General features: G+C 37.2%; 3 protein-coding genes, 1 long non-coding RNA gene and 1 pseudogene across 6 annotated transcripts; 4 read left to right on the forward strand and 1 right to left on the reverse strand.

The window, feature by feature from the left end:
- Positions 1–207: 207 nt before the first annotated feature.
- On the forward strand, positions 208–6,204 carry LOC104735702 (origin of replication complex subunit 3). Its single transcript, XM_010455530.3, has 17 exons — positions 208–512; positions 626–841; positions 924–1,098; positions 1,231–1,400; positions 1,497–1,627; positions 1,806–2,079; positions 2,175–2,252; positions 2,570–2,643; positions 2,729–2,819; positions 3,252–3,424; positions 3,731–3,800; positions 4,158–4,243; positions 4,540–4,629; positions 4,783–4,858; positions 5,142–5,269; positions 5,494–5,673; positions 5,917–6,204. The coding sequence occupies exons 1-17, from the start codon at positions 423–425 to the stop codon at positions 6,020–6,022; spliced, it is 2,208 nt and encodes a 735-aa protein (XP_010453832.1). The 5' UTR covers positions 208–422; the 3' UTR covers positions 6,023–6,204.
- A 189-nt stretch (positions 6,205–6,393) lies between these two features.
- Positions 6,394–7,413, forward strand: LOC104738012 (probably inactive leucine-rich repeat receptor-like protein kinase At5g48380 pseudogene; annotated as a pseudogene). The gene has a single exon (XR_015578029.1). The product of XR_015578029.1 is annotated as a probably inactive leucine-rich repeat receptor-like protein kinase At5g48380 pseudogene (transcript).
- A 313-nt stretch (positions 7,414–7,726) lies between these two features.
- Positions 7,727–8,772, reverse strand: LOC104735703 (uncharacterized). Its single transcript, XR_759487.3, has 4 exons — positions 8,662–8,772; positions 8,303–8,367; positions 8,059–8,185; positions 7,727–7,931 (listed from the first exon to the last, which is right to left on the reverse strand). It is a non-coding gene; the product is annotated as an uncharacterized LOC104735703 (long non-coding RNA).
- Positions 8,773–9,329: 557 nt separating this feature from the next.
- Positions 9,330–11,631, forward strand: LOC104735704 (glycosyl hydrolase 5 family protein-like). Of its 2 annotated transcripts, none has more exons than XM_087481379.1 (4): positions 9,330–9,749; positions 9,907–10,154; positions 10,466–10,989; positions 11,082–11,631. In XM_087481379.1, exons 1-4 carry the CDS (start codon positions 9,354–9,356, stop codon positions 11,480–11,482), a joined length of 1,569 nt encoding a protein of 522 aa, XP_087337505.1. In that variant the 5' UTR covers positions 9,330–9,353; the 3' UTR covers positions 11,483–11,631. The 2 variants fall into 2 exon arrangements, with proteins under 2 accessions (XP_087337505.1, XP_087337506.1); XM_087481380.1 differs by having other exon boundaries at positions 9,354–9,749; positions 10,466–10,881; positions 11,082–11,482.
- Positions 11,632–11,844: 213 nt separating this feature from the next.
- LOC104735705 (glutathione S-transferase DHAR3, chloroplastic) lies at positions 11,845–13,600 on the forward strand. The gene is made up of 6 exons (XM_010455532.3): positions 11,845–12,136; positions 12,427–12,517; positions 12,634–12,777; positions 12,903–13,020; positions 13,125–13,265; positions 13,350–13,600. The coding sequence occupies exons 1-6, from the start codon at positions 11,941–11,943 to the stop codon at positions 13,434–13,436; spliced, it is 777 nt and encodes a 258-aa protein (XP_010453834.1). The 5' UTR covers positions 11,845–11,940; the 3' UTR covers positions 13,437–13,600.
- The last annotated feature ends 75 nt before the right edge of the window (positions 13,601–13,675 follow it).

The raw sequence follows: 13,675 nt of genomic DNA on the forward strand, positions 1-13,675 counted from the left end.
AAAATGAAGGAAAATTATTAAATTGCCTTTTAGTATTATTTAGGAAGACTTTTTTCCTCTGGTTTTAAACCATTTGTGGTCTTTTAATTGGTCAAATGAAGAAAGAAAAAAAAAACTATAACTTAATTTTGAGTCTTTCTTTCTCCAAATGGCAAAAGCCAACTAATTACACCCTATTAAAACGAGACCACCAACTCACACAATACCAGAGAACCCCAAAAATTTATTGAAAAAAAGAGTTAATTCAATTAAACCGGTCCAATTCCGGTCTAATCTGGTTTAGTTTTTTGAGATTGACCTTCTATTCTATGGTCGGAGCACGCATTTTCCCGCCAAAAAGAGCGGCACGAGATACAGGCGCGTTAAAACCCTAAATTGAATCGTCGTGCTCGATTGCTCTCACCACCCAACGACATTCTCACATGGCACCCTCCGGCACCGTCGCCGATCCTCCGCCAACTTCAACCACCGATTCATTCAATTCCGGCGACACAGCAGAGAATGATATTCGGGTCCCTTCTCTCTCTCCGTCAAAAATTTGTTTCATCACTCTTCACTTAATTTTGAATTGGACATTCGATTTATTTCTGAGTTTTTTTTTTCTTCTCTCTCGTTTTCATGGCAGCCATTTTTTGTACTCCACAAGGCTTCATCTAGGAGTAGTCTCCATGGGAAACCAACTGGGAATGTGAAAAGCAAACGGAGGATTGAATCACCGAATCCTAAAATTGCTAAGAGATCTGAAGTCGAAATCGTTGAAGAGGGAGATGGCCAGTTTTTCTCAACTACACGCTTGAAAGTGTTCGACACTGTCTGGTCCAAAATCGAAAAGACAATCGAAGTCGGTCTTTTTTTAGTTATAATCTAAATTTCCATCTAATGTGTTTGAATCTTCATTGGGACTTTTTTGTATGAAATCGCAGGATGTTCTGAGAAATTCGAATTCCAAAGTATTTAGTGGGATTTATGAGTGGATACGGGAATCATTTGATTCGATCGTATCATCTGGAGCACTTAGGTTATCAGAAGCAGTTCGATCTTATCCTGTTTTAACTCAGGCTTCCTCCAAGCAACTGCTTACTGCTATGGTCCTCACCAGTAAGTCCTTTACAAAAGATTAGTGTCTGCACGTAGTATTTGGATGATGTTTCGATGGGTTACTAAACTTTCATAGCCTAGTTACTATTACGTCGCTTCTTCTTTTATAGTAACTTTGTATTGTTTTTTTAGGGAATCTGGAAATGGTTGATGATTTATTGACATTTGAAGAACTGGAGTTGCACTTGAAGTCTCATGGATGCCATGTTGCTAAGCTTTCATCTATGGACTTCTCAGCCAAGAGCGGTGTAGGAGGTTGCCTTAGAGTTTTGTTACGCCAGTTTGTGATGCCAACCGTAGATGTTAGTAAAATCTCCATATCCTTTAGTTTTGTAGCCTACTTGCACAGTTTCTGTATCCACTGAGTACTTTTCTTCGTAACGCTAATTTCTGAACAGGTGGCTGATGTAACCATTCTCGCCTCATGGTACAGAGAAAACAGAAACCATGAGAATCCCGTGGTTATAATTGTGGATGATACAGAGAGATGTTGTGGTTCTGTCCTGTCAGATCTAATTCTTATATTGAGGTATGAATATCTTTATCTTTATGCTTGCTGCGTTTACATATTGTATCATGTTGAGGTTTCCCAGCTCATTGGACTAATAGAGTTTTGTTTTTCGGAAACCTTGAATTTTATCTACCTTCAACTTAGTCATCACCATATCAAAGTGTGACCTGCTCTTTCAATATTTTTTTCTATTCAGTGAATGGGCAATCAAAGTTCCAATTTTTTTAGTTATGGGTGTGTCCACAGCACATGATGCACCTAGAAAGATACTATCAGTGAACGCGCTGCAGAGATTGTGTGCTAGTAGCTTCACTCTGAGTTCTCCCGCTGAACGGATGGATACAGTTCTCGAGGCTGTCTTTTTAAGGCCATGCTCTGGGTTCACTGTTAGCCATAAAGTGGCGCTTTTTATGAGAAGTTACTTTTTGTGCCAAGATGGAACTCTGACATCTTTTGTTAGAACTCTCAAGGTTTCTAGCTCTATATCTTTATGCTGTATTAGGTGTCAACTTGTTTCGGATCGCTAAGTCTCTGTTGTTCATTTGGCTATACATTCTTTTCTCAGATAGCATGTCTACAGCATTTCTCATTAGAGCCTTTAAGTATCATGCTCGAGCATTTTTGTCAAGATGGTATTAATCAGGTATGCCTGGTGCACTTGTCTACAACTCTCTTTCTTTCTTTTTCAACCGATCCTTCAGCTTTCTCAGATATATTTGACTTCGGTTTAGTTGGTACTGCCATATCTACAATAGCGTAGTTGATAGTTAAGAATTCTAGCTCATGTTTCGCATATTGAGAATCGATGGATATTACAAAGAGTTCATATGTACTCTGTAAAGAAATGATTGAAGATATTTGGTGGTACATTCATCTCTTGAGTAGTCATCTAGAGCTGTGACCTTTTTGCTGTAGATGTTTTCCCATATAACTGTTCTAAGGACGTTTTTTCCTGTAAAGCTGTCAGACGAAGGTACTGGACTATTGACAGAAGCAACAATGAAGCATGCCTTTCACTTGCCATCTGTGACGAGGTACCCCAGAGAATTCACCATCTTTTATGATTTTTTGAATTCGGATACTAGATGCACTAATTTCTTTTCATAAACATTTGACTAGGAATAAAATTACTCGGAGTACTTTTGAAATGCTGCCTCAGTTTTTGTCGGACTTGCAAAGGATGCCAAATCCCTGGAGCATAGTAGTTTTGGTGAGTCTCTCTTTTTCTTACGGTTCATCATCATAGAAAGAGCCACTTCAACATCTTACATAACTCAGGGATGCCGTTTATCTGTGAAAAATAGTTTCTCATTTTTTTAACGACTTAGATAGGAACTGTCGTGCAAAACCTGTTTTAATGATTAAAAATATTCCAATGGGCTTAACAACTTAGATAGGAAATGTTGCACTGTCAGTTCTCCGGGTGGGTAATGAGTTCTTTCCCTAAACTGTTTCCTTTTGATTTCTCGATTTAAGGCAGTTTTTTATCGTTTCTCGTCGCATGCCGGTTTAGCTGGACTCTGGATGCATGTAACATGACATGACTAGAGGAAATATGAGGCAGTTCTGTTCTTCATCTGATTAGAGTTCTTTCTGCTTTAGGATAAACTACTGAGCAGATTATTTGTATACTATTTTGCAGTGCATATATGAAGCTGGAAAGTTTGATAAACTTCGATTGTTAGACATATTCTGTGAGACACTTGACCCAGAAGCACGTTACTTGAAATATTTTTCACCTTCGGCAACTGTCAACTGTCAGAGTCATGATTCAGGACGTAGTAGTGTTATCAGACGGGTTCTGCACAAGCTCAGGTGAATTTTGTTGTAAGGAATAAATGTGAAATATCCCCCTTACACAATAGCAGCTAAGTACTCTCAAACTTGTCAAACCATACATTATTTTTCAGATGGATCTTAGTATACTTACACCTTGTTGCAAAATTTAGGGAACAAGATTTTGAGGATTAGTTTTGGTAAATCATGTTAGATCTATTAGTAATCTTTACTGTTCTCGAGTTAGTAGGCCTAAAAATCTTAGGTCATTGAGAGCTTGTGTTAATTATCTTTACGATAAGCTTGACTCAAAAGTTCTGAAGCTCTTGCATTCAAATTTCTCAGGGATCTTTCACCTTCACAGCTGTCTAACATGTTGAAAAGTTGGGAAAAACTCACTGCGGATTTCAGTGAGGTAATAATTAACTAAGATTTAGCACGACTTTATCGTTGCTCTTAACTTGCATATTTCGTATGTGATTTCTAATTTCATTTGTCCCGAAAAAATTTCTTCTGTTCTTTCATTTCCTTTGGGCTTGGGCATCTAAACTCCTCCATGTTCCTAACATCCCTTGTGCGGAGGACTTTTGATTTCTAATCTGTTTATCTGAAAATATTGCTTGAGAGATATCACGTTAATGATCGTGAAAGTTGTATTACTCGGCGTCTTTTTAGATAGATATGGTTGATTTCAGTGATATATGTTAGTCCATCATCAGTTTTGAGTTCTCTAGATGAGTTATTAACTTGTTTCTTTGTTCCCTGCCGTTAGATGAATGACAAAGTAATGGAATTGCATCCGTTCATGAGATCCGTGGAAGCAGCAGGTCAGAGACAAGGACTACCCAACAGCCCAAAGTAAATCTCTAGAGATTGTTCTTTTTTCAAACTGAATACCATGTATGAGTTCAGATAGTTTCTCTTTTGATTTTTGACCTCTGGAAGATCGTCTTGGAAAGTCAGTCTCTTGAAACATATTCTCTTTTGTTCCCTTCGTTCCTGTGTATGGGGAAACTTTGATGAGGAAACTTGGTGTCTTATTCAGCTACTATGTATTCATTACTATATACATAAGTTCATCTACTCTCATTAGTTTCTGTTGCCCATCTTAATAACCACTTACATTGAATAAAAGTTTGACTTTGATGTGACAGAAAGCATGCATCCCGAAGCCATTCAAAGCATGAAAAGGAGCTTAAAGCCATGACTGATAAGGTTGCCGCAGTCATAGAATTCATGCTAAGGTGAACTTTACTTTGTCACTTAGTTTTTTAGGAAGCAAGTTATGTTTGAACTCTACTTGTTTATACATGGCTTCTGATTTGACTGTCGTAATTTAGAATGTTGTCATGTCAGGTGTTTTGTGAATTAATCACAGCCTTTTTTGTATGGAGCAGGGAATACATGAAGCCAGTTGAGAGTGTTCCTTTCCAAGAAATTGTATGTTTTAAGAATGTCGATATACTTCAATCTGTAAGTCCTTATCATCCTTATTCCTCTTTTGTTCTCTTATACCTATATTACTTCAAATTTTACAATAGATAGTCAATTATTATACTCTGCTCATGTGGCATCATTCTTGTCAACTTAAAGCAAACCAGTTACAGGATCAGTTCTAAGAAAGTCTGAGCATCATTGTTTTTTTCACAGATCCATAAAAGATTGATATAGTGCTATCGCTTCTCTTGGTGCTTCAGACTTTACAGTTGGCATTTTTCTCTTTTTCCCATTAGTCTGATATTTGTGTCTGTTTCAGGCTTTGCTTGGAGACCCAAGAGGCAAGATCCAATCAGATCTACTGGAATCTCACAATATCCTCCACTGTGTGTGCTGCAGCAAGAGAGGCACCAATCTATTGCCTTCCATGCATGATACGTCGATTTTGTGAGTCGTCCTTTACCTATATAAACTTGTATTCTCCTGCTATCGCTCATGAAACAATTCTTTTGGTATTACATCTTTTTCTGGAATATGATTTTGGGAGATTCCCATTGTCCCAAACTATCTTCAAAACACATAAGCACATGAACATAAACCGACTTCTTTCTCCTTTTTTTTTGCTTCAATATGTGTTGCAACGAAAAGATTTGTGATACTTTATTAATCAGGTACACGCTTGCACAAGAGCACCCTGATGTTATCAACCTCCATGACTGGTATCAATCTTTCAAGACGATACTTATTCCCCGGAGTAGCAAAGCTAAACCAAAATCGAAGTCATCTTCAAAATCAAAGAAACGAAAGGACATGTGTGAAGAACCAGAAGCACCCACTGAAGCTTTAATTCAGTATCCTTTTTTGGTATTCAGATTATGTCCTTGGAAAGGAGAAAAAAAAGAGTAAAGCAAAGAAAAAGAAATCTCGACTTCATTTCTTAGTAGTAATTGGAAACAAGATTAGTAATTCGTGATCCACCTATGGTCATCCTTCTTTATATGTTCATTTCGCAGGACATGTACATAAATGCAGGCAACCAGAAATTTCATAATCTGTCATAAAACTTTCGATTCCTTAACGTTTGTTTCCAACAGAGCTCGATTTTGCAGAGCTGTAATGGAGCTTCAGATAGCAGGACTTATTCGCATGCCTTCAAAAAGACGTCCAGATTTTGTGCAAAGAGTGGCTTTTGGTTCTTAGGAATAGTTTCAAACTTTCAATACTGCCTTCCATTGTAAGTGTACTTTAATCTATATGTGTTCATAACCTGTTTCCATGAATCTGTTCAGAGAAATCCGTTTATAGAGATTAGAACTGGCACAAATTATTTTTATCTGACTTATCTTAATGTAAACAAAATGGTAGTTGCCGCTGGGCGGTCAGATTCAGTTGTTAGGCTTTGTCTGACGGTCAGACTCTGACCTCCTCCAATTTAAAACTAAGACAGAACTAAGACTCGTCAACACACGTTAGCTCATTTTTAAAAAATTTCCATAGTTGACTATTAAAAACCATGGAAAAGTCTCTGTATTAAGATTCTCAAGTCTCCCCCTAAACTCCTTTTTATGGTACCTGTGACTTCGTATGTCTTTACAATTCCCCTTCTTCGAGCTTGGACTACTGTAACAACTCTCCCCTCTGCTCTAATTTCTATTGAACACTCTGAAGTCTGAACTAACAAAATGTCTATGATAACCCTGGTCACGACTTGTCTCTGTTTCGTGCTGGTGTCTAGCTCCACATGGGCAAACGAGGCCAACGTAAATTGCCTGAGGACCATAAAATCTCAAGTTGAAGATCCGAATGGATACTTATCCAGTTGGAATTTTTCCAACGAAACTGAAGGGTTTGTTTGCAAATTCAGTGGTGTCAGTTGTTGGGATGAGAAAAGGGTTATGAGCATTCAACTTCCTGGTTGTGGTCTCAAAGGAGGGTTTCCTCTTGGAATCAAGGAATGTTCTGATCTGACAGGTCTGGATCTTTCTAGGAACAACTTCTCTGGTCCTTTACCATCCAACATATTCTCCCTCATTCCATTTGTTACAGTTCTCGACCTCTCCTACAACCAATTCTCCGGTGAAATCCCTGCCAGCTTATCAAACATTACCTATCTGAACAATCTTATGCTTCGTCATAATCAGTTCACTGGCCAGCTTCCTCCCCAGCTAGTGTTACTTAGACGGCTCAGATGGTTCTCAGTGGCAGACAATCTTCTGACCGGCCATATCCCGAATTTCGAGGAATCCTTGCACATTGGACCGGAGAATTATGCTAATAACCTGGATTTGTGTAGTAAGCCTCTAGATGCTTGCGTTGATCGGGAAGAAGAAGAAGAAGAAATGATCCCGTTAGGGAAGATGGGTGCAGCAATTGGTGCGACTTTACTTGCACCTGTAGGTGTATTCTTAGGTTGGTTCTTCTTCAATGGTAGTAAGGAGAAACAAGGAGATATAAAAGGCCGAAAATGGATTTACCATATTGGGGACTGAAACAAATGTAAATATGTTTATCATCGATGTCTCTTAATCAGTTTAATTTCTGCACACTTAATTGAAAAGAGTATTAATGCATGCTTTTATATCTACCTAAAATCTTTGAGAAAACTATGGTTTGTGACATGTTATATATCAATCTTAATCTAACTTTCCCATACACAAAATAAATTACCGTATTATGTTAAAGTTATGTTTACCTCTTTTCTTTTTTCTTTTTGTTGTAACAGAACAACGGAAATTTTAAAATTATAATATTGAAAGATAAGATACTAGTTTAAAGCCCGTACTACGTACGGGTCCAAAATGTATTACATGTAATCTAGATTTAAAGACTATATAATTGTAATTGAAAATCAAGTTTGTGCTTGTATGATTTAACAAAGCTAAAAATGTTTAAACGTTCATTAACTTATTCAAAATAGCGTTGTAACTTTATTTGATTAATTTTCCAAAGTATACATATCAAAGGACCTCAAAAATTCATAATCATATTATAACAAAACAATCTTACCGTTCTTGCTTGGGAAGGTAGAAATCAATCATAGCGAACTCTGACTGTTCCTTATCTCTTCGGCCCTTTTTATCATGTGTGAATAATCTTTAATTAGTCCTTCCTGTATTGAGCAATTGCAGTATTTCATTAGTAATTATTAAAATCTTTCCTATGATTAACAATATAAGGCTCGTAAACATGGTTCTATTGAGTATGAACACCTAAGAAAAAAAAAGTGAGAAATTTACCTTTATATTTGCTCTTTTACGAAGATGTTTTGTGCTGCAACAAAGGATCTGCATATCATATCTAGTTGTTGTGTTAGAGTAAATGGTCTTTAAGAAGAGTCATCTCCATAGTAATGCTGTGTAGTTACTGAAAGCGTAAATTAAGAAAAATGCAAATAGTAAGAAACACACTGACTTCATTTGACATTTTTATTTGCTATCTCTGTAAATGACTACTTTTAATTTGACATGAAGAAACTTTCACCTATTGAACTGTGCAGGAGACAAATGTAATAATCGAGCAACATGACTTCAGAATGGAATATGAACCTGCAAATCCAAACATAAAATACATAACTCATAATTATGAGACTGAGAAAGAAAATGTGAAATACAAAATTTGATGAGCATGAAAAACAATGATGAAGAAACAAAACCAGAATTGAGAGAGTCGAAAACAGAGATTATTATAAATTGTAGGAGAATTTGATGAGATATGCAATTGATGAAACGATGATGAACAAATTAAACCATAACTGAGAAATACAAAAATAGAATTTAAATTGCAAACGGAAGAAGAGACATGCGAATCATAACATAATATCTGGATCGTAATTTATGTACCTTTTTCCCAACAATTTTTTCCTTCGTTTTCTCTGTTCTAGTTGTGATTTTTTTGGGTTTTTAATGGAGGACTAAGAGAATAGAGAGTTTGTTGACTCTCATCAGTATATATCGTGGAGGAAGAGGAGAGATAGTGGGCGAAACGGTTGAAGTAGATGAATTTTGTAAATATTTATTTTACGTGGAAAAGTAAAAGTTTAATTGTTTAGGAAGCTGATTTTTTTTTTTTTTTTTTTTAAATAAAAAAATAATCTGATGTGGCTTAATTTGATTGGACATGTGATTTGTGCTTTATAGGATAAAGTATATGGTTTTTTTGTTATATGAAATTAGTATAGAAACAATTTTTTACTGTTTCAATAATGTAATATAGCTTCTGTAACAATTTTTTACTGTTACAATAATGTAATATAGCTTCTGTAATATATTATTTTACTTGTTTATAAAGTATATTGAAAATTCTGGAGAGATAAACACCTTAGATTGGTAACTACATTATCTGCTGATTATTGTTTTTTCCCTACGGTTAATTCTATTAGTTTTTCATTAATTCTTTAGTTGGAAAGAAACCTCTAACCATAAACACGTATAATCTGCCAAAAACCAGAAACAAAACTAACTTCTTTGCAGTATAAATTACGAACCAAATTCAAATTCAAAACAATAAAAAAAAAACAAAGAACACACAAGAAATGGCGAGATCCTTGAATATTTGTTTATTCTTATTCATTTCTTCGACATCAAAGCTAACCACAAGCTATCCTCTCTCCACAAAGTCTCGATGGATCGTGGACGAAAAAGGCCAAAGGGTGAAACTAGCTTGCGTGAACTGGCCTGCTCATCTCCAGCCTACGGTAGCTGAAGGGCTAAGCAAACAACCATTAGACTCCATCTCCAAGAAGATTGTCTCAATGGGTTTTAACTGCGTTAGGCTCACTTGGCCTCTTGATTTGATGACTAACGACACATTGGCCCTTAAGGTTACTGTTAAACAGTCTTTCGAAAGCTTGAAGTTGTTTGAAGATGTTCGTGGGATTCAGACTCACAATCCCAAAATCCTTAATCTCCCCCTTCTCAACGCATTCCAGGTAAATATAGTTATATAGTGTTTAAGTATACCCGGCCCGTTATTAATTAAATATTGTCACACCGGTTTATATATGTTCAGTAGATGAACTATCTAAACGTGAACTAATTTGAATCAATAACAAATAATATGCTATTATTGTTTTTTTTTGTCATCAGGAAGTGGTATCGAACCTAGGACAAAACGGAGTGATGGTGATACTAGATAACCACTTGACAACCCCAGGCTGGTGCTGTGGCGAGAATGACCTCGACGCCTTCTTCGGCTACCCTAACTTTGATCCCAAAGTCTGGGCCAATGGCTTGAGCAAGATGGCTACTCTGTTCAAAAGTGCCACTAATGTCGTTGGTATGAGCCTTAGGAACGAGCCACGTGGCACTAGAGATTACCCTGACCTTTGGTTCAGGTACGTACATCTTTCAAATTTTTATACCAAACTTTGTTTCCACTGAGAATATATATATATAACAACTTACCTACGTCAAATGAAAAAAAACTATATATATTTTTGAATAATTTTGATTTCAATTTTAAAACTACTTATTAACCTTAACACATGCTGATCAGCAATAATTTTACATAAATATGTTTGGATTCACGTTGTTATACTATACATATTTCAAAATTTCACCATTCCCTATTGTTTCTATAACATTGTTCGTGTACCTTTACGTGGTAACTAATTGCATATGCATGCGTGTTAATGGTAACGTGAAGGCATATGCCACAAGGAGCAGAAGCAGTGCACGCCGCAAACCCTAAATTACTAGTCATCCTCTCCGGCATCGACTTCGACACAAATCTCTCTTTCCTCCGTGACCGTTTCTTCAACGTAAGTTTCACCGACAAACTCGTCTTCGAGCTCCACTGGTACAGCTTCTCTGACGGCGGAGACTCGTGGAAAAAATACAACTCTAACGATTTCTGCGCCAAAATCATCTCAAAAGTTACACACAACGGAGGATTCTTAGTAGGGAGAGGCTTTCCTTTGATCTTGAGCGAGTTTGGGACTAACGAGGGAGGCGGTGACATCAGCGGAAACCGGTATATGAACTGTTTGGTGGCTTGGGCGGCTCAGAATGATTTGGATTGGGCGGTTTGGGCGTTAACCGGAGATTATTATTTGAGAAACGGTAAAACAGATATGGCTGAGACTTATGGTATCTTGGATGCGAATTGGAAAGACGTGAGAAACGCTACTTACTTGCAGAAACTCTCTGGAATCCAACAACCCTTTAGAGGCAAGAACCGTAAATGTTATAAATGTTTGAAGATTCTATAACTAAAACATTACAAATATCTAAATACCGAATCTTGATGTATATGCATGCAGGACCTGGACTACAATCCAAGAACGTTCTCTTCCATCCATCATCTGGACTTTGCGTCACTAATAATCCCTCAGACAAATCACCCACACTTCGATTAGGACCATGCCCTAAAGCCGACACATGTGCGTTCAACACCAACGAAGGCATTCTTTGGGTCAATAAAATGTGCGTGCAAACTCCGAGCTTTGCTGGACAAAAGGTGGAGCTTGGAGTTGGCACTAACTGTTCTAAGCTGGGACAAATCGCAGCTACCAAGATGCATTGGTCGTTCAAGACAAGTAATGGTTTGTTGCTATGTCTTGACGTGGACGAACGTGACAACAGCATCGTCGTTAACCCTTGCAAGTGTTTGACCAAGGATGGTTCGTGTGATCCAGCTAGCCAATGGTTCAAAGTTCTTTAAATCTATATATTTTCTATACGTTTTATTCTTGAGATAATGTATTTGGAATCATCAAGAGTCAAGACTACGAATACGATCGAGCATTTTCATCCTTATATATTAGTACTTCATTTTATCCTTGGAAATAAAATTTCTGACTCCCCTTGAAACTTCTTTGATGTCATAAATACTCAAATTACTGTTTCCTTTTTTTTTTATATATAAAAATTGGTAAGCACTCTACTAATTATAGCTTAATCACCACAAGCTATAGCTTAATTACTGTTTCCTTTAGTGGGCTACTGCGATCGAATAAAAAATGGGCTGAAAATTGAAGAAGTTCAGGCCCATTATGATCGGCACGCGATATCTAATATATGTCCACGTGTCAGTCAACTTAGCCACTGAGAAATTTCCAGATTATCTGAGTCATTGAGTCATCTGACTTAAAGTTGGAAATTGACCAGACAAAGAAAATAATGATAAGCCTTAGGTTTCAACCCTGCACCACCGGCGTTTTATCGGCGTCCGTCAGCCGCGCCGGTTTTATCAAGCGGTGCGGTTCAACTAAACCGGGAAGAACCGTTCGTCGGTTCGGAACGATGGCAATGGCGGCGAGTCCTCTCGAAATCTGCGTCAAAGCATCTATCACCACACCAAACAAGCTCGGAGACTGTTAGCTCTCTCTCTCTCTCTCGTCGTTAACTTTAAAATGTGGATAATAAGCTGCAACTTGATCCCTCTTTCACTCGATTTCGACGTGTTAGCTAAATTGATGCTTAGTTCGTTTATATTGGTTAGAAAACTGGAGCTATCCAAACAATTTCTGGAATTGATCCCTGTTTTGTTAACTTTGAAGATAGTTAGTTACTTAAGACTTCAAATTTAGGTTTATTTTTTTCAATTTAGGTTTATTTTTTTCTTAGTGAGTTGATTATATATTGCATAATTTTGGTGATATATAGGCCCTTTTTGCCAAAGGGTGTTGCTGACTATGGAGGAGAAGCATGTCCCTTATGACATGAAAATGGTGGATTTGAGTAACAAGCCAGAATGGTGAATACGCTTTGAGATTCCTTCCTTTTATCATGATTCTTGATTAACGGCAGTGATTGATTTCCTTGTAGTATTTTCTTAATGTGTTGTTGTCTTCTTGTTTTTGATGTTTATAGGTTCTTGAAAATTAGTCCAGAAGGTAAAGTACCAGTGGTGAAGTTTGATGAGAAATGGGTTCCAGATTCCGATGTTATAACACAGGCTTTGGAAGACAAGTATCCTGAACCTCCTCTTGCTACCCCACCTGAAAAGGCTTCAGTGTAAGCCAATCCCTTTTTCTTTTTGTTTTCTCTGAGCCTTATGATGCCGTGTACTTGTTACTGTGCATACTCTGCATACTTCCAGTTAAGAATTTGCGTTTAATCTATGTTTATTATGTGTGCAGTGGGTCGAAGATCTTTTCCACATTTATCGGTTTTCTCAAGAGCAAAGATTCAGGAGACGGAACTGAGCAAGTTTTCTTGGATGAGCTTAGCGCATTCAACGATTATCTCAAGGAAAATGTAAGCTCTTTTGTTTTGTAAGTCTTGATCTCTTGCATGACTAGTCTTCGATTATGAGCAAAAAACATAATAATCACCGCTCTATCTTCCGTTAAATGCGAAAGGGCCCGTTCATAAACGGAGAGAAGATTTCAGCAGCAGATTTGTCCTTGGCACCAAAGTTATACCACATGAAGATTGCATTGGGACATTACAAGAACTGGTCTGTTCCAGATTCACTTTCTTTCGTTAAATCCTACATGGAGGTAAATGTCTGAAAAAACGGCATTCTCTTTCGATCATTTCTTCTCATTCGGTTTTAACCAACCGAGCTATAATGGGATTTACAGAATGTTTTCTCGAGGGAATCGTTCGTGAACACACAAGCGCAAACAGAAGATGTAATTGCTGGTTGGAGACCAAAGGTGATGGGTTAAGGAGCTATATAAGTTGGACCTCAAGGGGATCATCATCATCATCTTCTTTGTCTTTTACTAAATGTAAAAAAAAAAAAAAACATAATGATCAGATCTTCTTCAAATGTTACCTATAAGCTATAATACATATACATTGCCTATATAGTGAGAACTATATTGTATCATAGTGGGTGAAGCTTTGATTGTACCGACCAAATTCACTATCACAAGTCAAATTAGCCAACGATAGTAACTTGTGT

The sequence above is a fragment of the Camelina sativa genome, chromosome 13 (genome assembly GCF_030686135.1).
Source record: "Camelina sativa cultivar CO46 ecotype springtype chromosome 13, ASM3068613v1".
NCBI classification, from domain to species: domain Eukaryota; kingdom Viridiplantae; phylum Streptophyta; class Magnoliopsida; order Brassicales; family Brassicaceae; genus Camelina; species Camelina sativa.